At 44.3% G+C, this 24,235-nt stretch overlaps 1 protein-coding gene across 3 annotated transcripts in view; it reads left to right on the top strand.

The window, feature by feature from the left end:
- The window catches only part of SULF1 (sulfatase 1), a 185,334-nt gene that overhangs the window by 146,853 nt on the left and 14,246 nt on the right, over positions 1–24,235 (top strand). For all 3 annotated transcript variants that reach the window (XM_068237475.1, XM_068237477.1, XM_068237476.1), the window contains 7 exons: positions 10,359–10,656; positions 11,852–11,948; positions 12,244–12,338; positions 14,407–14,472; positions 18,986–19,158; positions 21,104–21,246; positions 23,385–23,508. In XM_068237475.1, the coding sequence (XP_068093576.1) occupies positions 10,359–10,656; positions 11,852–11,948; positions 12,244–12,338; positions 14,407–14,472; positions 18,986–19,158; positions 21,104–21,246; positions 23,385–23,508 (996 nt within the window). The remainder of the gene's footprint in view (positions 1–10,358; positions 10,657–11,851; positions 11,949–12,243; positions 12,339–14,406; positions 14,473–18,985; positions 19,159–21,103; positions 21,247–23,384; positions 23,509–24,235) is intronic.

Consider the following 24,235-nt stretch of genomic DNA (forward strand, 5'->3'; position numbering starts at 1 on the left):
TGTGAGCTTTCGGAAGTAATTCATTTAAAGTGCAATTTACTCCGGGGCAAACGTACATCTTATATGCATGTGTCCACATGCATTTTTTAATTTTATAGTCATATTGGTCCTTTAAAAAAGCAAAGATGGCATATTATACTTTATTATCTTTTAGCTCAGAATTCATCTTTATGGAAAAATCATTTCAGGGGCATATTTAGGAATAATTCTGCCCTAGGAACACTTGAATGATGACACCCAGCCCCTTCGAGAGCACAATGGCCACCCACCCCTTCCTTTCCCCATGCCACGCACAGAGCCAAGATCGCAGGAAAGGTGCTTTTAATGGCTACTGATAGCAGCAAATATGCCAGGGTGGGTTTCAGTATAGCTGGAAGTTAATGATTTTAGTCAAGGTCTGTGTGAAGGGAGGGTAGTACATCTACACTAACGTGTAACGCCTCCTTAGTGTCTCCACTACATTTCAGTATACATTTCTGATGTCTACAGGAAAGGAAAATTATATGAAAAAATGGCAAATGGTTGCCCCTGAAAGCCTTATGGTCAATTTGACTTTGCTTTATCAGCTCTATGTTGAGTTGGGTCGGTCACAGACATTTCTAGGCATGACTGAAACTCTCTGCAACATCCATTGCATAAAGTTGCATTCAGTAGGACAAGCACGGAGTCTGGGTTTCAACTTGTTCAGTGATTCCTGTTTTCCTGACATGTAATTAGCTTGGCGTGAAGGTGGACATTGGACAGTGGTGAATTTGAAACCATGTCACTGTTCCTCTACAGTTTCCCATGTTTGTCTTTATCCAGCTGACAGCGTAAATCACAGAAGGTCTTTAAGTTGGACACATAAAACACTGTTTTATTGAGGCTATTTTTCAATTAGTATAATTGCCCCTTCTGATGTTTCCAATGTGGACTGGGTAAAGGTTGACCTGGCTAATGAAAGGGCAACAGATGTTCTACATTATTTACATGTATACAGCTGGTCTGCTTAGTAGGTGGAAGGGTGGCACAGTCAGGCAGATGGTAACACTAATAAATTATATTAACCTCTTCTGGTTTCCTAAGGAGTGTGTATAGCGCCGCTAAAGTAGATAAAGGGTAATTTTGCTGGAAGGGATTTTATTTCTAGGAAAATTCCTAGAGGTCTATTTCTGAATGTATTTATTTATTTATGGATTTTATAAAGCGCCAACATATTACGCAGTGCTGGACATTAGTTTAGGTTACAGACAATATGTAGGGGTGACATACAGCAGTACGACAATACAGGAATACAAGAAAAACCAGATCATGCAGCACAGTACGAGTACAAGGTAATGCTTAGTCAGCCACTGGATGGAGCATGGAGATTAGGCAAGTCAGGTTCATTCAAATGCATAGCATGGATGCACAGTAATGGAGGTGCATCATCAGGTAGGACACAAAAGGAGGAGGACCCTGCCCAAAGGCTTACAATCTAAAGGGAAAGGTAAGGACACGAAAGGTAGGGGACCAGAGTTCAGCTGTGGGTTAAAGTGATACTTAAGTCAAATAAAAAAAATGAGTTTTACTCACCTGGGGCTTCCCTCAGCCCCCTGCAGCTGTCCGGTGCCCTCGCAGCATCGCTCCGATCCTCCTGTCCCTGCTGGCAGCTCCTGGCGGCAAGAAGGCCGCAATAACAGCATAGAGGGCGCTATTGTGGCTGGGAACGCGAAGAATCACTCGCGTTCCCAGCCTGTCGGCGGCCGTCGCCGAAACCTGGAGCAGCCGCCGGCGGGGACAGGAGGATCGGAGCGATGTTGCGAGGGCACCGGACAGCTGCAGGGGGCTGAGGGAAGCTCCAGGTGAGTAAAACTCCTTTTTTTATTTGACTTAAGTATCCCTTTAAGAGCACTTGTGAGGGGTGGTAGGCCAAAGTGAAAAGATGAGTTTTGAGGGCCTTCTTGAAGATGTTGGGTTGCCCTAATGGGTGGAGGTAGGGAGTTCCATAGTGTTGGAGCAGCTCTTAAGAAGTCCTGGAGGCGTGCATGGGACTGGGTGATGCGGGGGGGAGGGAGGTCAGGTGAAGTTCATTGGATGAGCAGAGTGAGCGGCTAGGTATGTACCTCTGAGTAAGATCAGAAATGTAGGTTGGACAGGTTTTGTGGAGGAGGAGGAGACTGATAGGCAGGAGGAGACCTTGTCCATGGTAGTGGTGGATATGTCAGGGGTGTGGAGGTAGATCTGGGTGTCATCTGCATACAGATGATAGTTAAAACCCATGGAGGAGATAACCTTGCCAATAGAGGATGTGTATAGGGTGAACAGTAGGGGGCCAAGGACCGAGTCTTGTGGGACTTCCACCGAGAGGTGGTTGGGGGTGGACCAGGACTCATTGAAGGAGGTTGTGAAGGAGCAGTTGGAGAGGTAGAATGAAAGCCAGGTCAGGGCGAGATCGTGAATGCCCATGGACTGGAGGGACTGGAGGAGTAGGGGATGATCTACTGTGTCAAAAGCTGCTGAAAGGTCAAGGAGCAGGAGAATGGAGTATTAACCTTCAGCTTTAGCTAAGGCAAGGTCATTGACAGGGGTGTTTCTATGGTATTTTGGAGATTGGGGGCACCTGTGGGCACTAGGTGGGGAGGTATAAAACAAAATGGGCGTGGCCATGGGTGGGGCCAAATGTACATGAACTTAGCAGCGGTGTAAGCTACAGATAACGGGCCTGCCCATCGAAATATTGGATGGAGCCCCCTGTCCTTTATTTAATTTACAATCAGTATAGGCATAGATCAAAGATGTATACGCACATACAATTTTGAGTGGTCAATCACTGACCAATTTTACCACCGCCGTGCAGTAAGTGGGCCAAGAGACAGTGAATTTGATGAACAGAGCTAAAATTGGCTAATCAAAATTGTATGTGTGTACCAGGCTTTACAGCTAATACTGTACATACTGAAAGTAGCAGAGATCAGCATACAATACAGCTGGTTTACAATCAGTAAAGGCACAGAGTAACACCTTATACTGTAAACACTGGAGGTACATCAGCACACAGTGCAGGCACTAGAGAACAGCTTATACTGTACATACTGTAGGCAGCAGAATTCAGCACACTGCAGCTAGCGTGCTGAAAAATACGATCACGTTGTGCGGTGCGCTTATCGCGCCGCACCGAAAAATGGGTGGGCCATGGACCAGATTGTAGGTGTGGTAACGGGTGGAGACAAATTTACATGAACCTAGCAATGGTGGGACATTAGATTAGGACAGTGGTGGCGAACCTTTTGGAGGCTGCGTGCCCAAACTGCAACCCAATAGTCACTTATCTATCGCAAAGTGGCAACAGCAATTTAAACTAAATACTGTACAAACGTTTTAACTCCTACATGAACATTATGGAAAATCCAAGTTGAAAATAAAACTGTGAAGAAAAACAATTTCATCCATCCTGCTCCTGAAAAATGTATTACATTTTTTTTAGAACCTCACAGTTTTATTTTCTATTTTAAAAAGCTAAAAAAGTAGGTTTAATGCTATTGTCTCATATGATAAGGATTCAGCTTTTCCCATAGTCTCACAGTTAGCAATCATGTGACCCCCAACAAGACAAATTCAGCAATCATGAGGCCCCCAACAAGACAAATTCAGCAATCGTGAGGCCCCCGACATGACAAATTCAGCAATCGTGAGGCCCCCCGACATGACATATTCAGCAATTGTGAGGCCCCCAACATGACAAATTCAGCAATCGTGAGGCCCCAGACATGACAAATTCAGCAATTGTGAGGCCCCAAACATGACAAATTCAACAATCGTGAGGCCCCCAACAAGATAAATTCAGCAATCATGAGGCCCCAACAAGACAAATTCAGCAATCTTGAGGCCCCCAACAAATCATAAGGCTTCCAACAAGACAAATTCAGCAGTCATGAGGCACATAAATAGACAGCATTTTACATAAATAGGCAGAATGCCCCTTAATATAGTAGCCCCTCAGGTTAGGTAGTGAGTGACAGGGACCCCAGTTAGTGAGTGACAGGTACCCCAGTTAGATAGTGAGTGACAGGGACCCCAGTTAGTGAGTGACAGGTACCCCAGTTAGATAGTGAGTGACAGGGACCCCAGATAGTGAGTGACAGGGACCCCCGATAGTGAGTGACAGGGACCCCAGTTAGTGAGTGACAGGGACCCCAGTTAGTGAGTGACAGGGACCCCAGTTAGTGAGTGATAAGGACCCCAGTGCCCAAACTGCAACCCAATAGTCACTTATCTATCGCAAAGTGGCAACAGCAATTTAAACTAAATACTATACAAATGTTTTAACTCCTACATGAACATTATGGAAAATCCAAGTTGAAAATAAAACTGTGAAGAAAAACAATTTCATTCATCCTGCTCCTGAAAAATGTATTAAATTTTTTTTAGAACCTCACAGTTTTATTTTCTGTTTTAAAAAGCTAAAAAAGTAGGTTTAATGCTATTGTCTCATATGATAAGGATTCAGCTTTTCCCATAGTCTCGCAGTCAGCAATCATGTGACCCCCAACAAGACAAATTCAGCAATCATGAGGCCCCCGACAAGACAAATTCAGCAATCGTGAGGCCCCCGACATGACAAATTCAGCAATCGTGAGGCCCCCCGACATGACAAATTCAGCAATCGTGAGGCCCCCAACATGACAAATTCAGCAATCGTGAGGCCCCAGACATGACGAATTCAGCAATTGTGAGGCCCCCAACATGACAAATTCAACAATCGTGAGGCCCCCAACAAGATAAATTCAGCAATCATGAGGCCCCCAACAAGACAAATTCAGCAATCTTGAGGCCCCCAACAAATCATAAGGCTTCCAACAAGACAAATTCAGCAGTCATCAGGCACATAAATAGACAGCATTTTACATAAATAGGCAGAATGCCCCTTAATATGGTAGCCCCTCAGGTTAGGTAGTAAGTGACAGGGACCCCAGTTAGTGAGTGACAGGTACCCCAGTTAGATAGTGAGTGACAGGGACCCCAGATAGTGAGTGACAGGGACCCCCGATAGTGAGTGACAGGGACCCCAGTTAGTGAGTGACAGGAACCCCAATTAGTGAGTGACAGGGACCCCAGTTAGTGAGTGATAAGGACCCCAGTTAGTGAGTGATACGGACCCCAGTTAGTGAGTGACAGGAACCCCAGTTAGTGAGTGACAGGGACCCCAGTTCGTGAGTGATAGGGACCCCAGTTAGTGAGTGACAGGGACCCCAGATAGTGAGTGACAGGGACCCCAGATAGTGAGTGACAGGGACCCCAGATAGTGAGTGACCCCAGTTAGTGAGTGAGTGACAGGGACCCCAGTTAGTGAGTGATACGGACCCCAGTGCCCAAACTGCAACCCAATAGTCACTTATCTATCGCAAAGTGGCAACAGCAATTTAAACTAAATACTGTACAAACGTTTTAACTCCTACATGAACATTATGGAAAATCCAAGTTGAAAATAAAACTGTGAAGAAAAACAATTTCATCCATCCTGCTCCTGAAAAATGTATTACATTTTTTTTAGAACCTCACAGTTTTATTTTCTGTTTTAAAAAGCTAAAAAAGTAGGTTTAATGCTATTGTCTCATATGATAAGGATTCAGCTTTTCCCATAGTCTCGCAGTTAGCAATCATGTGACCCCCAACAAGACAAATTCAGCAATCGTGAGGCCCCCGACATGACAAATTCAGCAATCGTGAGGCCCCCGACATGACAAATTCAGCAATCGTGAGGCCCCCCGACATGACATATTCAGCAATCGTGAGGCCCCCAACATGACAAATTCAGCAATCGTGAGGCCCTAGACATGACAAATTCAGCAATTGTGAGGCCCCCAACATGACAAATTCAACAATCATGAGGCCCCCAACAAGACAAATTCAGCAATCTTGAGGCCCCCAACAAATCATAAGGCTTCCAACAAGACAAATTCAGCAGTCATGAGGCACATAAATAGACAGCATTTTACATAAATAGGCAGAATGCCCCTTAATATGGTAGCCCCTCAGGTTAGGTAGTGAGTGACAGGGACCCCAGTTAGTGAGTGACAGGTACCCCAGTTAGATAGTGAGTGACAGGGACCCCAGATAGTGAGTGACAGGGACCCCCGATAGTGAGTGACAGGGACCCCAGTTAGTGAGTGACAGGAACCCCAATTAGTGAGTGACAGGGACCCCAGTTAGTGAGTGATAAGGACCCCAGTTAGTGAGTGATACGGACCCCAGTTAGTGAGTGACAGGAACCCCAGTTAGTGAGTGACAGGGACCCCAGTTCGTGAGTGATAGGGACCCCAGTTAGTGAGTGACAGGGACCCCAGATAGTGAGTGACAGGGACCCCAGATAGTGAGTGACAGGGACCCCAGATAGTGAGTGACCCCAGTTAGTGAGTGAGTGACAGGGACCCCAGTTAGTGAGTGAGTGACAGGGACCCCAGTTAGTGAGTGAGTGACAGGGACCCCAGTTAGATACTGAGTGACAGGCCTGTGGTGTGGTCTGTGGTGGAGGCGTGTGGCAGAGGCACTGCGGGGGGCACTGGCCGGGCAGTGGTGGCTGGTGGGGCACTGAGGCGGCGAGGCCTGCGGTGTGGTCTGTGGTGGAGGCGTGTGACAGAGGCACTTACTGTGGGGGGCACCGGCCGCGCAGTGGTGGCCGGTGGGGCACTGAGGCGGTGAGGCCTGGCTGCAGCGAGGCCTGAGGCGTGCTCTGTGGTGGAGGCGTGGGGGCAGTCTGATGGTCTAGCGGCGCCGCGGGCAGAGTCGGATCGTACTTTGGCGGGTGCTCCGGGTGAGGAGGAAGCCGGCGCGGCCATGATGCCATTGCCTTGCCTGGGTCAGCCGCCGTCCGCAGTGGTCACGCAGGGGGCGGAGCTGGTCATGCTCCACACAGCTCCAGACCCCTGCCTTTCAATAGAACTCCACGCCCCCTGCCAGGTGCTCCTCCGCTTCTGATTGGAGCAGGGGGCGGCAGGGGGCGGATCAAGCCTTTTTAAGTTGATGTCGGGACTCGGGAGCAGCCGGAAATAGAAGCGGCCACCGTATCGTGCGAACGGCGGCCGCGTGTTAACTTATAACTTAATTGCGCCCAATACATTCGGGGCACCTGTGTTGGGCACCCCACAGGTACATATTAGGGGCACCCCTAGGCCAGGTTCGTGGCACGTGCCACGATTGAATAGCGCTAGGAACGCCCCTGGTCATTGACCACTTTGGTGAGAGCTGTTTTGGTTGAGTGGGCAGGCCGAAATCCAGATTGCAGTAGATCTAGCAGTGAGTTGGCATTGAGGTACTGGGTCAGGCGTTTGTGAACAAGACGCTCAAGGAGTTTTAAGGCAAAGGTGAGGAGGGAGATAGGGCAGTAGTTGTAGGGTAGCGAGGGGTCGAGGGAGGGTTTCTTGAGCAGGGCTAGTACAGTGGCCTGCTTGAAGTCTGAGGGGAAGGTGCCTGTGGATAGGGAAAGGTTAAACAGGGTAGTGAGGACTGGGGCCAAATCTGTGAAGTGAGGCTGGAGTAAATCAGAAGGGATGGGGTCAAGGGGGGAAGTAGTGGGTATGGGAAGTCTGCAGTAGGTGGTTGACTTCCTCAGTGGTAGTCGGAGTGAATCTGAAATAGTTACTTTTATTAACATGTACAGTTCTTGAATACTTAGTACTTAGTAGGCGTTCTAATGGAACATATTTATTTTATATTATTAAATAGCACTGACATCTTCCATAACACATTACATAGTACAGAATAGACATGATGGCTCTCATAGGAGTCATAAAGGCCAGTACCAATTAAAGAACATCAGTCATGGATATAAAAAAAGGGGGGAGGGGATAATGTAAACTGTTATAAAATTGTAACGATCGGTGTCAGCACGCAGAGAGAATCTGATTATTGGTGATCTGCAGTATCACCAAGAATGCAGATATATACCTGATTATGGATGATCTGCAGAATCACCAATAATACAGATATAGTTCTAACCTCTGGACACCTATGTATACTGGTGAGTGTTTGGTGTAACAGTATGACTTTGAGTAACGCACCTGATGAGCAGGTGATCTTAAGCAGTACAGAAGACACTGCTATGGATAGTACAGAAACCTTCAAGCAGCCTGAGACTCTCCAAGGGGTGGAGTCAGGCTGAAGGTAGGAAGGACCATAGAGTGAGTGACACCTGAAGGTGGATGTCACTGACTGATCTTGGAGACTATCTCTTAAGTGGAGAGAGATAGCTCTCGAGGTCGGGCAAGCCAGGTCGGCAACACACGGACAGACAAAGTACAAAGACAGAAGGCTGATTCGGTATCCAAGGCAGACAGGTCATAACAAATAACAAACAATGCCTAGTCTTGGGTGTGAGGTCCGTGGTCTCTACACCCTGGAACTAGTCTGATGAATAACAGAGTGATAACACAAGTTCCCTAGTCGTGGGTGTGAGGTTTGTGGTCTCTAGACCCTGGAACTAGTCTGAAGTATAACAGAATAATAACACAAGTAATCTGGCTCAGTGTGAATTCCCAGGTCCTCCTGGTTCAAACACACTGTTGGATCTGACTAAGGTCTGAGTGCTTCCACGTAGTGATCGCAACGGCAGGCAACTTGAGAATGGCCAGCAGTAAGCATATTTAGTGCATTGCTCTCTGGCGCCACCCTGAAGTGCTCAACCAATGGCTACCAGCTCTGAGGTCAGCTGACCGGCCTGTTCAGCTGAGCCCTCCTTGGCCATCATAAAAGTTCTGCCTTTCAGCACGCGCACGCGTATTCCTAAACCTGTGTGAACTAACAGGCTCAGCCACACTAGCTGCGCTGGACGCGGAACCAGCCGCCTTACTGTCATTACATGCGGTGGCTTTTCCGCGTTCTGCCATGTCACTAGATGCACGCTTCCGCGTGCAGACCGCCGTGTTGGACGCGGAATCAGCCGCCTTGCTGTCAGTACATGCGGCGGCTTTTCCGCGTTTTCTCACAAAAATGTTGTAAGGTAGAGTGTAATTAAAAAAAAAAGTACTTTATAAAAAATACAAGCTAGTCAATATATATGGTAATATTGATGTCTGACTAGAGGGTTAGCAGAACCAAGAGTAAGGGGAGTATGGTATTCCATTTTTTCCAACTAAAAGAACTGTTATATGAGGTAGGCAAAAGTTATTTTAGTTGGAAAAAAGGAGCACCATACTGCCTTTACACTTGGTTCCAGGGCCGGGCCGACACATAGGCTGGGCAGGCACCAGCCTCTGAGCGCAGGTCACTGAAGTCACGTGGTGGGCGCAGGATTAGCTTCTTCCCCCTCCTAGCTGTCTGCCCGCCCCGCGCTATGTCAGCCTATGTGCCTCCCGTTTCTCTGCTGCCAGTGTGCTGCAGGCGGCGTGAATTGTCTCTACTTCTCCCTCCAGCCTCAGTCTCCCAGTAGTTGCAGGCTGGTTGCTATAGTGATGATGCCTCCGGCGCCGCTCTCTCTCTCTCTCTCTCTCCAGCGGGGCGTGTACACACAGCGAGAAAGCCAGCGCAGCGTGCATCTCACGTAAGTAGCCTGTGCTGTTGGTAGCTCTGCTTGTGGCGTGCTTGAATCCCGCCCCTTCTCCTGACACCGTGGTGTTGTTGCTATGGTGATGATGCTTCTGCTATCTCTCTCCCTTCAGCCCTGCGTTTTTATGCAAAGAGAGAGAGCCAGCACAGTGTGCATCACACCTCACGTAGCCTATACTGCGGCTGGTAGCTCCCGCCCCCCCATTCCTGACACTTGCTGCCTGGTGGTGTCTGGGTCACTGCGTGAGTCAGTCCGGCCCCCTTCTAAACGTCCCTCTCAGCGTCTGCCTGCTGGTGGTGAGGTGGATATGTAGTAGTATATGTGCATAATTTATAGTTTCTTTTAAACTGTGTGTGTGGGGGGGGGGGGAGGGCGCACTCGGTCAGTAGAGCCTCTATTGGTAGTGGACCTTGTCCCGGCCCTGCAGACATCAATGTTAGCATACATTGACTAGCTAATATTATATCTCTGTACTGTTGACTTATGTTTCAGTTATCTGTAAGAATATGTTCTTCTTTTCTCCTTGTTTTTTTTTTTTCAAATAAAGAGATATTTTGAAACTAAAAACATTTATTAAAAAAATCCACTATTCCTTACAACGTTTTATTAATGTTTTCATTATTCACTTTAAGAAAAAAACTATTTGTGACTTATGTCCTTTTGGTAGTGGCCTTTGTGACTCCTATAACATCCATCAGTATCTTTCATTTCTGAGCTCACAGTTCCTGTTCTGCTTATTTGAATGAAAAAATAAGTTATGTTTAATGCAATTAACGTTTTTATTTCTATAAAACTCCTTTACCAAACCATACATTGCACCCATAACATCGTCAATACTTTTGTGTTCATTCCATAGAGTTCAGCCCCCGTTTTGTTCATACGAGAGTAACTCGCTCCCTGGCTGTTGAGTTTGAAGGGGAAGTTTATGATATTGATTTGGAAGATGTGGAAAACATGGAAGCCCCTCGGACAAAAGTCATTACTAAGAGGCATTACACCTCTGAAGAGGAAGCAGGAGAGGACAATGAGGAGTTTGAGGATGATGAAGAGGAGGAGGAGGAGGAAGCCTTCTCTTCCCCTAATGAGGAAGATGTCATGTTGGCTGATGGTGTGGTGGGGATCAGTCCATCTTCATCTGTCAAAGTCACCCACAAGTAAGCCACTGATGACTAAGTCTCACAGCATTTGCAATTTTAAGATTCTGAACTTTGTAAATCTAACTGTATATTTTGGTTTTAGATATAGAAGTTTGTCTTCATACAGGAAGATGTTACATTTTCTGTTGAAACACCTGTCCATTTAGAACTTCATCTGTTAAACATCTCTGCTCCTTTCTACAGTATTTTAAATGAGTGCAGAGGCGGGACAAAGTCCTCCAGCACCCAAGGCTGAGACACCAAAGTGCGACCCTCCATCCCTCCCACCCCAGCCGTCACACACACTGATTGCTATTAGACTAAGAGGTGCCACAGGGCCCACAACCTCCCCAACACCTTAATATCTAGTTATCTGGCTTGCAGTCACTGCTATGTATCCCCTTTTCTTATTTCTTTCTGCTTCAAACACAATTAGGAATGACAGCTGAATGAATTGTGCGCCCCCTCCTACACTGCACCCTGAGGCTGGAGCCTCTCCAGCCTATGCCTCGGCCCGGCCCTAAATGAGTGGTCTCAGCTGCCTGTCTGCTATGTCAGGTTACACATGTTCTGATTAAATCGGTATACAGACTTTAAATAATTGTCACTTGAAATTATATTTAGTGGACATTTAATGTAACACTTTAGGAACAAATACTGTAGAGACATGCTGCACAGCACTTGGCCAAGCAGCCTGTTCTGTTCGATGGAGAGGAGGAGGAGGAGTACACACCTTCCACTGCCATGTCCATGTCCATGCAGCTACTGTGCAGCTTATCCATCAACAGGTGATGTCCGCAATGTAATTCTGGGCCCTGACTACCTGAAGGACTTGCTGCAACTGCATCAAACTGCCCCACCATCTTAGATTAAAATGATCTAATAACTTGGTCACCCCCAGAGTCCACCTCAAATTCTTTGTAGCCAGAGCCTTCTGTCATGCTGACCCTACACTTTGGAACTCCCTGCCACATCCAATCTGGACATCTCTATCCCTGGACGCATTTAAGTCCCCAAAAAGCCAGCTGTTTAGCCTGACCTTTAGGAACACCTGACTATTTCCTCCGTAGCACAGTCCAGCCTGCAAACCTGTATAGATCTGAGACATATCTATGCACTTTGAGACCTATGGAAGAAAAGCTGTTTACAAATGTTATTGTATTGTATGTGTGTCTCAGGAATATACAAATTCTAATCTATCTCTCTAATCTAGGTGCTATATCCTGGCCAATGACACAGTACACTGTGAAAGGGAACTATACCATTCAAGCAGAGCTTGGAAGGACCACAAAGCTTATATTGACAAGGAGGTAATCTGATCATTGCTGGATTTCTGCCTACCAACTTAAACATCAGTATTTTGTTGTTGTTTAAATCCAATGTTGTTGTTTTTAGAAAATCCATTTTTTGTTGATTCATAAATGCACAGGCTGGGTCGTATTTAGCTCGGCTGGTATTCTCAATCCTTCAAGCAGCCAAAATTTTTGATACTAGTAAGACTCCAAACCAAACCCATGTTTACCACAGTAGCATTGTGAGTTGTGTCTGTAAAGCTTGCACAACAGACACAAAAATTCTAATGTGCATGGACTATTTATTTTTCAGATTGAAGCTCTACAGGACAAAATAAAGAATTTAAGAGAAGTAAGAGGACACCTGAAGAGGAGAAAGCCGGATGAATGTGACTGTAGCAAGTCTGGGTGAGCACCATGCACAACCTTCTTCTCTGTTCTCTAACTTTCTGATTGGCTGCATATATGAATAGGGATGAGGCTGGCAACCTGGCAGTACACAAGTGAACGTGCTTGGAGACTTCCAGATCTGTCTTGTCTTGGCACAGTCATCTGCACATGCCCATCCAATCACTTGTCCTCAACTCATAAAGACGTTACAGCACTGGTCACACTATTAGGACCAATCACCATGAGCCAAATACAGTGCTTAGCACTGGTCACACCACAAGAACCAATCACCATGAGCATCTAAGCCTCGATAATAATTATGTATTGTATGCTGATTTTATTTATGTATTATGGCATTTGCAAATGATTCTGAGTGAATGCCATTTAAGATAAACTATTTATTTCCCAAATACACAATACAAGTACCACCATTCTAAAGAAGAAAAGAATGTGCACATTTATACCGAGCTCAGTCAGCAGAGCACACACCTAATGTCCTCTATTATTGAGTAGTAAACGGAGGGAAGAGTAGTAGGAGACCTCTCATGGCGATTGGTTCACAAAGCTTACTTATTTTTTACCTTAAAGTGGAACTGAAGATTATAATAAATCAAAGTGTTTCACTTACCTGGGGCTTCTACAAGCCCCTTGCAGCCTTCCTGTCCCGCGCCGGTCCTCCACGATCCTCCGTTCTCCCGCCACCAGCTACTTTCGTAACTTTCATCACACTGGCAACTGCACCTGCGCGTATCTTTTTCCGCGTTCCAGTGCACAATAGCGTCCTACTCTAATAGCGCATAAAGCTGTTGTGGGTTGGAACGTGGAAAAAGATACACGTTGTTCGGGGTGTGCAGGCAGTAACAAATGTAGCTGGCGGCGGGAGAACGGTGGATTGTGGAGGACCAGTGCGGGACAAGAAGGCTGCACGGGGCTGGCAGAAGCCCCAGGTAAGTGAAACACTTTGATTTATTATCTTTAGTTCCGCTTTAACTGTAAGTAGAGCTAATATATGAGATAAACAAATAAAAGCGAGAATTCATGAGATAAACCGATAAGGGACCATATGCAATCAACTTTTTTGCCCTGAGTTTTCTCCTAGGTGATATGTTTACACCTTTTAAACCACCAGCAAAGAAGAAAATACTAAAAATAATTTTGATAGTACTTTTACCCACCTTTTTGGTACTTTTTCAATTGCGAAGTGCTTAAAAGTTATTTTAAAGAGGAGAAAAAGATGATTGCATATGGGCCAAAGAGAGAAAAATCATAATTCAAATAACAAGAGATAAAACATGAGTTAAGTCATTTAAGGAGAGATAAATTGTGAGTTAATAATAGTAAGGTGAGATATTTTCAACAGAAAAGCTTTGAGAATCAGCTCATTGTGTTGGAATAGAATTCATTTTGGCAGATTATCATTCATAGTGAGGCCGGACATTGAGGAACACTTATAGAGTTATGCAATCTTTTCCTGTTTAAACTGTATACAGTCAGACTTGGCAACAATAATTGTATATCTGCACTGTACTGTAGGCTGTATGGAGAGCACTGAGAATGCTTAAATTGCAATAGTTTACAGCAGCTAATCAATTTCCATTTAACAGTTACATTAGCTTACATCTAATTCTCTCTCGTTGTACTTAAGTGTTTAATCACAAGGCTTCAACCGTTATAGCAAACCATAGAACTGCTGTGCAGCATAGGGGGCCCTACATTGTCTAATTGCATAGAGATCTATGCAGGTAGCCACAGCATTTGTTAAAGTGTTGCAAATGGTTAAAATGCGTCACAAAACATGTCAGTTCTGTATAAATAAAATAGACCAAAATGGTAATAAAATGACTTATGATTTAGAACCTACAACTGCTATGAAAGCAGATTCCATTTTGTATTACACTCTGTGGTTTATTGCCATTACTGAATGGTGCAGAACTCACTAAAAGGGTTGCTTAACAGTCTGAAGACCCCATAATGGTCTTGTAGTGGACCCCAATCATACTTTAACCCCTGAAGAGTACTCTAATTGTAATTGATAAAGAAATAAAACAGGTGTACTTTTGTTAAATGCTATTCGCTTGCTTTGCAGATTTTACAAGAAAGATAAAGGAGTGAAAGCTCAAGACAAGATAAAGAGTCATATTCACCCATTCAAGTAAAAAAAAAAACCATGCTGATATATATTATAAAAATATCACAAATGTATTTATGTATAGCCGGAATAACTAAACAATTTTATACCAAACCATCCTGTGAGGGTTTAAAGTGGTTCCGAGATGAATTTTTACTCATTGCATAATTGTGATCCTTACATATAGGTTATAGGGCATTCCTCAAGCCAAATACTTTTTGTTTTGTTTTAATACTTGAATTCCCTAAAAACTAAACAAGCCTCGCCCACAGCTTCACAAAAACACCAAGGCACTCAGACCCATGTAGCAAGGGCTTATGGGAGCTCAGTCTGGGCAGGAGGAGGTTACTAGCCAGAGATTTCAGAAGCAGAGGGGAGGGGGGAGTGAATTTTTCACAGGCTCAGAGGTGGAGATGCAGTTGCAGATTACCTGTGTAATGATGACAAACAGAACATGGCTGCTCTCGTATCACAGGAATAAATAATCATAAACTGTTGAAGCTGTATGCAGCCAGATTTGCTGTGTAAACCTAAATCTAAACATTAGATAAGATATATAGACAAGTTAATTGTTATAGTTAGTTTTTCATCTCGGATCCGCTTTAAGTCTATCTTCTATTTCTAAAGTTTCTTGTCATAATTTTTTTTTCTTTCTATAATTATTAAAGTGTCAAAAGGTGTCAAAATCACCATTTTCCATTCTCCATTTTTTTTCTTTTTTCATATTTTTTTTTGCTTCAGAATTTCCATATTTCTAGAATTGCAGGCATCAGCAAAAGTGGACAACTCTTTCTCACCACTTTGATAGTGGAAAACCTCACAGTAAAGACAGTATTTTTTTTTTTGTTAGTATTTACAGTATCTCCAGCGCTTGGTCACCTCCATAGAAGTGATCAGAGCTTCGGTCCACCACTTTTTCATTACACCAACTAACAAATGTCTGTGCTGTGTTTTATAAACTTGGTTAAAAAAGTTGTTTATAAATAGAGATGGCCCGAACCCCCGATTTTCGGTTGGCGAACCGCGAACTTCCGCGAACCGCAATAAACTTCAATGGGGAGGCGAACTTTGAAAGCTAGAAACACTTATGCTGGCCACAAAAGGTATGGAAAATATATTTTAAGGGGTCTAACATCTGACTTTTGCATGGATGAGTGGGATAGATGCCAAAAGTGCCGGGGAAAAATCTGGATTTGACGCAAAGCAGCGCTTTAAAGGCAGAAATCGCATTGCATGCTAAATTGCAGGCCTAAAGTGCTTTAAAACATCTTGCATGTGTATACATCAATCAGGGAGTGTAATTAGAGTACTGCTTCACACTGACACTCATATAGCCGGCTGTCATTGCTTCATTGTGATACGCAAGCCCCTTCACCACGGCAAGGTAATGATCACGAAGGGTAATTGGCACATGTCCTTTTGTTTTGTTGTTGCAGCTGCAGTGCAGCCAGAAAAATTAGGCAGGCATGTACACGCACCAGAGAAATGCTAGCAGCGGCCTTAAAAATTCAGGAATCCACCTGGAGTCCTGGACCCTGTTGGTGGTGGCGGAGAAGGCAGTCAACCGGCCTGGGGGCAGAGATGCTGTGTGGGGAGCGACTTAGTCTTGGGGCAGGCAGTCACACGGCGTGCAGGCAGAGATGCTGTGTGTGGGGACTGACTTAGTCTTTGGGCAGGCCTGAGTGTGCTTTGCAGACCAGGCATCCGTGGTCAGGTGGACCCTTGACCAAACGCTGTGTGCCAGAGATGTCACCACTTGACTTTCAACATCACGGTACAGTTTAGGTATTGCCCTTTTTAAGTAAAAATTGTGGCTTGGTATCTTCCACTGCGGTGTGTGGCTTTGTTTTTATGTGCTGCTTTTCCTCAGGTGGTCATCCCATTGCAGTTTGTGCTTTGTAATCATGTGCCATTGTAAGGTGGTCTTTCCACGGCTCAATTTTCGGTGGCAGAGAGTACAGATGGCATTGCTCTCATCTGAGGCAGACATGCTTTCTTCTGAACACTGTACTTTGGTCGAGGGCCGCATGAAATCACAACAGCGTGACCTCAAACAGGCCTGCCAGGTGGCCTGCCTCTGCCTTTTGTTTTGTCCATATTGGGGGGATGAAGTGAAAGGTATGCACTGACTTGACTAATACAATGTGCAGTCACACAGGTGCAGTTAACAGGTGTGCACGGAGTGGTATATCACACTGCCTGCACTCACGTAGGTAGGTGGGTGCACTGTGAACAACTGTGAGGTATATGCAGTGATGGGTATTATAATGTGCACCTGTCACACACAGACAGGTACTGGACAGGCTCAGTGACACTGCGTGCGCTCACGTAGGTAGGTGGGTGCACTGAAGTGAACAACAGGTAGTAGGTATATGCAGTGATGGGTATTATAATGTGCACCTGCCACAGTAGTAATTATACCACCAAGGGGACAAAGGCCAGCTGTGACTGACTGACAGGGCTGTATATAATGCAAGTGGGCCACACGAAAAAAAAAAAATAGATCACAAGATTAGCTCTCAAAAGAGCTGTTGAGGGGTGCTTTTTTAGCAATAAGAATCAGCAAGGAGCAAGCCTACAAGAGCCTAACTAAGCTTTCCCTAAGTGAGTCTGCCAGAAGCTGTCCCTTCTCTAATTACTGCAGGCACACGAGTGGGTAAAAAGCCTGACGCTGCCTGCCTTTTATAAGGGGGGGTGGGGCTCCAGGAGGGAGTGTATTTTGATTGGTTACAATGTGCCTGCTGACTGTGATGTAGAGGGTCAAAGTTGACCTTAATGATGCACTATGGTGGCGAATCGAACTTCCGCAAAAGTTCCCGGTTCTCCGTGAACGCGAACCACCGAAATTCGCCGGGAACAGTTTGCCGGCGAACCGTTCGGGCCATCTCTATTTATACTAATGGAGACTAATAAATATTTTCTTGCATTATTTACGGCTTGATTTAGCCTGGTCATTTTTAGTGAGGGTAGTGGATCCACCCACCCCCTCCTTTTAAACGGTTTTTAACCCATCTTATCCTATTTTGGCGCCTCTATTAACCATTTTTATTCATATCTTGTCCACCCTGGGTGGAGGGGTGTTTCCCCATTTTTTTCTTTCTATAGAGAGCGACTTTTTATACCTGAGTGGGGTCAGGTGATAATTCTCCCCATCTGCTATTACAGTGGTCGCCTGCGTGGTGACCCACACTTGTGAGTATATTCTCATTTATATACCTTTTCCATATTGGTCGTACTTACTACACTAGATTTGGCTCTCGGTTTTTTCCTGTTTTTCAAGCATCTATTTATAAACAGGCCTGTATAAATTTGTGATAACTGCTAAGTGTGTGACCGGGGGGCATAATGAAATTGCTGAGCATCCAGAAATGCATAGGATATTGAAGCTAAAGCTGCATTCTCTGTGATAAATATTTTGATGCCCCTCCAATGAATTACTGGTATGTGATAATGGTGGTGAACCTCAGGCAGTGGTAAAGTTGCCTAAAACAAGCTGTCATATCTGCACTAACGTGGCATCACCAAAAGGTGCTTGTGCACCAAGCCCAGCAGTTAAAGGGATACTGTAGGGGGGTCGGGGGCAAATGAGTTGAAGTTACCCGGGGCTTCTAATGGTCCCCCGCAGACATCCTGTGCCCGCGCCGCCACTCACTGATGCTCCGGCCCCGCCTCCAGTTCACTTCTGGAATTTCAGACTTTAAAGTCTGAAAGCCACTGCGCCTGCGTTGCCGTGTCCTCGCTCCCGCTGATGTCTCCAGGAGCGTACGGCGCAGGCACAGACCATACTGGGCTTGTACTATACACTCCTGGTGACGTCAGCGGGAGCAAGGACCTGGCAACACAGGCGCAGTGGTTTTCAGACTTTAAAGTCTGAAATTCCAGAAGTGAACTGGAGGCGGGGCCAGAGCATCGGTGAGTGGCTGCGCGGGCACAGGATGTCTGCAGGGGACCATTAGAAGCCCCGGGTAACTTCAACTCACTTTCCCCTGACCCCCCTACAGTGTCCCTTTAAGAGATTCTGTAGAGCAGAGGCTTTGCGATACAGTGATGGTAGTTGCGAGTGAACCAGTTCAGGTTTTTGGTGACTTATGAGGCCTCAAGCAACAATGCATTCTCTCGTTTCAGCTGCCCCAATCTTTCAGAATGCCCTCATCTTTAAGATTTTGTCCCAAATTGGTCATTGGAACCTCAGCTTAATTGTTCAAATGTTTGTGGCTTATAGATTAAATCTGTTCCCTGACTAGTTATATTTCTTGAATATATTTGAAGAAGGGAGGTAAACAGTTGGTCAGGTCCATCATTCAGTAATTGACTGATCCAGAAATATTAATAATGCAAAAAGTGATAGTCCAACTTTTGTCCATCAAAGAGCAGTTGTTGTTGTTGTTTTTATATATATATTCTGTCAGGCAATAGAAATTATCCAGCAAAACTAAGAGTTATATTGTTTTGTAGCAATGCTTGATTTTCTTGTTGTCCAGTCAGTACAAGCATTCATGTCATAGTTTCTGTTCTTTTTTTTTATCTTTCTTCGTAGGGAAGGTGCTCAGGAAGTTGACAACAAGTTACAGATCTTTAAAGAGAACCGTAGAAAGAAGAAGGAGAAAAAGGAGAAGAAACGCCAGAAGAAGGGAGAAGAATGCAGCCTCCCTGGACTCACCTGCTTCACTCATGACAATAACCACTGGCAGACGGCACCATTTTGGAACTGTAAGAACATGTTCATAAGTTCCTGCAGTACATCTCCCAGCTGGTCAGGGCCCCTGCAAAACACCTAACCCCACCCATCAAAAATGTGTCTGGACCCCCCTGCAGTACCTTATAACTGCCCCCTGCACCCCCATCTATTATCAGTGGAGCCAGTGACACATCCTCTTCACTATTCTCTTCACCTGTGCCTTTCAGTGTAACTCTTTGCGGCTCCCTGATTCATGTCAAATGACATGTAGAGATGGAAGCAGCAAGGGGTTACAGTGTGCGCTACAGCTGAAGAGAGGATTGAAGAGAACATGTCACTAGCTCCGCTGACCGGTAATGTAAAACCATTTTGCTGCCATGCTCTGCATCTCACAACAGAAGGGGGGCAACTTAGCCCCCAGCCCACCATGACGGGGGCTCCCAGGGGCTATTTTTAGGCCCCTGATTCAGGAATCTGGACTGTCTCATACTTTGTGGTTGGTGATACACTATAAATGAAATAACAAGCTACACTGTAGTTGCCACTACTGGATTATCTTATGCTGCGTGTGTGACTTGTAAATAAACTGTTTATTTTTTACTTCTAAATAAACCGTTAATTAATGAAGCACAGCAGAACTGCGGGAATTAAAATGCTTCTTGATGCAATTTTCTAGACAGCGTATCTATATGCAACAGTCATGGACTCTATAAAATTTGAAATAACATCAATGCTATTACTTACTATTACCAATGTAAGTATAAGTAAGATCCTATCACATTTGGGAGGTTCACACATATTTACAGACATCCGGTTCTAGATTTCATGGAAATGGCTTATCCTGTAGTCATCTGTAATGATATAACGCACACAGATATAATTATCGACTTGAGATATTCCCAGCACTGCGCATGCATATATCTATGGGTACTGTGCTTTAAAACAAACAAACTGTCTTGCATTAGGAGTTTAAAAATAAACTATAGCGAAACGGAGGAAAAAAATAAATCAATACATTGCAAAGTAAGAAGTAAAAAAAAATAGAGATCAAGAAATGTTTGATATTCGCCATGTAATTTGTTCATATTGTTTCATCCACAATGAGCCTGCACGTCATCATCTTTACTACTGGCAGACATGAAGAAAACCAGACAGCACCAACTGCCATTATGTATACCGACAATGCGATAGGCTAAAGGGTTGTTGTTTTTTTATAGATATACTGTACACATATGCACAGAGGGAGATACTGGTTGCTTGGCAGGTGGAAACAGCTGTTATTTCCCACAATGCAACAAGGCTCACAGACAGTAAACTGTCAGGACCTAGGTGCTGACATCCCACTGTAGGAGGGGTTTTACCACAATATCAGCCATACAGACCCCCTAATGATCTATTTGAGAAAAAGGTAAAGATTTGACATGGTAAAAGGGGTATCAGCTACTGATTGACATGAAGTTCAATCCTTGGTAACCGTTCCTCTTTAAGTTTGCTAAGTAAAAGGGAAATCAAAAACCAGGTTACAGAAGAAAAAAAATATCCAAATGCACATTGGCCTCAATTCACTAAGATCATGCTGGAGATAAGGCAAGAGAAAACTTGCCACCGCACAGTGAGCGAGTTATCGTATCTTTTCATTCCTTAAGTTACCTCCTCTGTAGGTATTTTCACACGCAGTTTATTAACAGCCTGTTAGAATTCTGGAGTTATTGTAAGGATTGAAGAGTTAACTTAAAGACAGAAGAGTTAAGTTTAGGTTTGCCTGAGGTAAAATGTTTCCTGAATATGACATGCCTCATCACCATGGTGATAACTGTAGAAACGTTATTAAAGACAGGAGATAAGCTTATTGAATTGAGGCCATAGTCTTGGCATTTGAATGAGTTGTGTTATGGTTGTGTAAATTTCTTTTGCATCGTATTATCACTGTTGTGCATTTATTGAAGTACTGGCTTATTTTTTCTTTTTTTTCCACAGTGGGGTCTTTCTGCACCTGTACCAGCTCCAATAATAACACCTACTGGTGTCTGAGGACAGTCAACGAGACTCACAATTTTCTCTTTTGTGAATTTGCAACGGGCTTCTTGGAATATTTTGATATGAACATCGACGCCTACCAGGTAAACACATAATTATTTTATTCCATAACCTTGTGCAGTTACCCAAACAGCCACGCCCTAATATGGCAGAGGAGTAAAAGTAATCAGAGAATTTGGTGACTTTCAAGGCATGTAAGGGTCATACAAAGCTGGACATTGGTTCCCAGTTATAAAGCTCCTAGCCTACATGATGTGCAGGGGGCTATGTACCACATTCTGGGGCTCTATGAGTGTCTGGAAAAAATTAAAAAGTACTTGTAGCCACTTCTGTGTCATCATTTGGGCTATTTGTTGACCAAGGAAATTCACAAGTTGGGATCTGCATACAAATGCTGTAAGCCAAGGATTAGCATAATAACCAGGATACTAGTAGGCCTTTCTATTTTTCAAGGCTTATAGGATACCCAAAGTGACATGTGACATGATGAGATAGGCATGTGTATGTACAGTGTCTAGCACACAAATAACTATGCTGTGTTCCTTTTTTTCTTTATCTGCCTCAAAGAGCTACATATCAGGTATGTAAGTGGCTGACTCAGTCCTAACTCAGACAGGAAGTGACTACAGTGTGACCCTCACTGATAACAAATTCCTCTTTTTATCTCTGTCTTGCTCTCAGAAGCCATTTTCTGCTAGGAAAGTGTTTTATAGTTGGAATTTTTTAGCAGTGAGGGTCACACTGTAGTCACTTCCTGTCTGAGTCAGGACTGAGTCAGCCACCTACATACCTGATATTTAACTCTTTCAGTCAGAGAAAGAAAAAAAGGAACACAGCATAGTTATTTGTGTGCTAGGCACTGTACATACACATGTGTATCTCATCGTGTCACATGTCACTTCGGGTATCCTTTAAGTCCAACCAACACCTTTAATGTGAATACAATATAGATAACCATTGACTGAGTGGTTGGTTACAGTCTACTAGAGAAACCAAAATGTGTTTTCTGCTTTGAAAGTAAAGAATGCCATTGGCTTCAATAGAGAGCAGCAGTGTTTGTTCTGAATACTTTGTTCTCAAGTCTCCGTAGATCACCAGTGGTGATCTGCAGCTTCCTATTGCCCTCCATCGTCTTTAGATGATCCTGCGCCTCTGCGGGGGTTCGTGGCCTAGTTATGGGCATGTAACCAGATCCTCTGTAAGTTTTTAGGCCATTTAGCACCTACAGTGCAGCTCCCAAGTTAAATCTTTCCAAATCCTTTTGTTACGTTTAGTTCTGAATATAGTTGAGAACGGTTAGAGAAAGCAGCACGGTGGCGTAGTGGTTAGCGCTCTCGCCTTGCAGCGCTGGGTCCCTGGTTCGAATCCCAGCCAGGGCACTATCTGCAAAGAGTTTGTATGTTCTCTCCGTGTCTGCGTGGGTTTCCTCCGGGCACTCCGGTTTCCTCCCACATTCCAAAAACATACAGATAAGTTAATTGGCTCCCCCTAAAAAATTTGGCCCTAGACTACAGTACTTACACTACATACTATAGACATATGGCAATGGTAGGGATTAGATTGTGAGCTCCTTTGAGGGACAGTTAGTGACAAGACAATATATATATATATATATATACACTGTACAGCGCTGCGTAATATGTCAGCGCTATATAAATACTAAATAATAATAATAATAATTATTGCTGCAGACCATGAGCCTTTGATCGATGCATTCATTCATTCACGCTCGCTCGCTCACTCACTCACTCACTTTTGGTCACAGCGACACCATAAAGTTAAATTTACGCCAAGTGTGTCACTAGGGCAATAATATGCAGGAGGGTCATAATAATCAGTCCAGTGACTGCTGCCATGAGGAAGGGGGCGGCGGTCCTGTTACATTATACTAGACGCCCCTAACGTGCTACATTTGAAACTTGACCAAATTTTAACCTCTTATATATTGTGCAGAAGTAAATTAAGAAAACCCACCACTGTCTCTGTGGAAAGGATTTACTCACTTCACTTCACATGGGAAATAAAATTTACTACATTGGGGGACACTGACAGCCAAGACATTCCTTAAGTCACCAAAACTATAATAAAAAATGTTGCTTGGAGTTGGGTTTAAAGTCTAAAATCATGGTGCAAAAAATAGTGAGTTCCCACAAAACTCCTTTAAAACCTGATAATAAACTGTTCTAGTTTCTTCACCTACTTATACTATTTTGTCACACAGCTAACAAATGCAGTACATACTGTGGAAAGAGGAGTCCTCAATCAGCTACATGTGCAGTTGATGGAGCTGAGAAGTTGCCAAGGTCACCGGCAGTGCAACCCAAGGCCAAAAGGACTGGAAACAGGTAATAATCTGGTCACAGCACAGATGGTTTCTGAGGAGATTCTATGACCAGCACATCTAATGTAATTGACGTTATTTGAATGTGTGGTGGCCAAAGAACTGTTATACCACCCTATTTGCTATAGCTGGGTGAGAATGGCTAAACAAATAATATTGTCCAAGTTTAACCAGTTCTTTCTTTCAGGCTCAAATATAAAAAGTCGACGCACACTTTAAACAAGGAAGCTTATTTCCAGCATTGGCTTCAGAGCTAACAACTACTTGACTGACTGTAGCCAGAGGCTGCTAACTAACCTGCTTATACCAGTGCAACCTATCTTTCTCTAAGACCAATATTTGTTCTTATTTGAGCTCTATGAAGTATGAGAGTCAGTTGGTCACTATTTTCCAGATTTGCAAATGTTCAATATATTTTTGTCTAACTAAAAAGAAAAAAAAAACATGAGTATCTGCGTAGCAAGAACTTTATTATACGACCAATGAAAATCCAAACTGTACTGCTAGTTGCAAATGTATGTGGCTTCCTTTAGTGAGTGGAAGCTGCTAGCCTGGTCTGTTTCTCTAGGCAAAATTGAGCATAGGAATGTTTACTAGACAAGACAAGACAAATAACATTTATATTGCGCTTTTCTCCTTGCGGACTCAAAGCGCCAGAGCAGAGCAGCAGCCACTAGGGCGCGCTCTATTGGCAGTAGCAGTGTAAGGGAAACTTGCCAAAGGTCTCCTAC

Source organism: Hyperolius riggenbachi, chromosome 5 (assembly GCF_040937935.1).
Source record: "Hyperolius riggenbachi isolate aHypRig1 chromosome 5, aHypRig1.pri, whole genome shotgun sequence".
NCBI lineage: Eukaryota > Metazoa > Chordata > Amphibia > Anura > Hyperoliidae > Hyperolius > Hyperolius riggenbachi.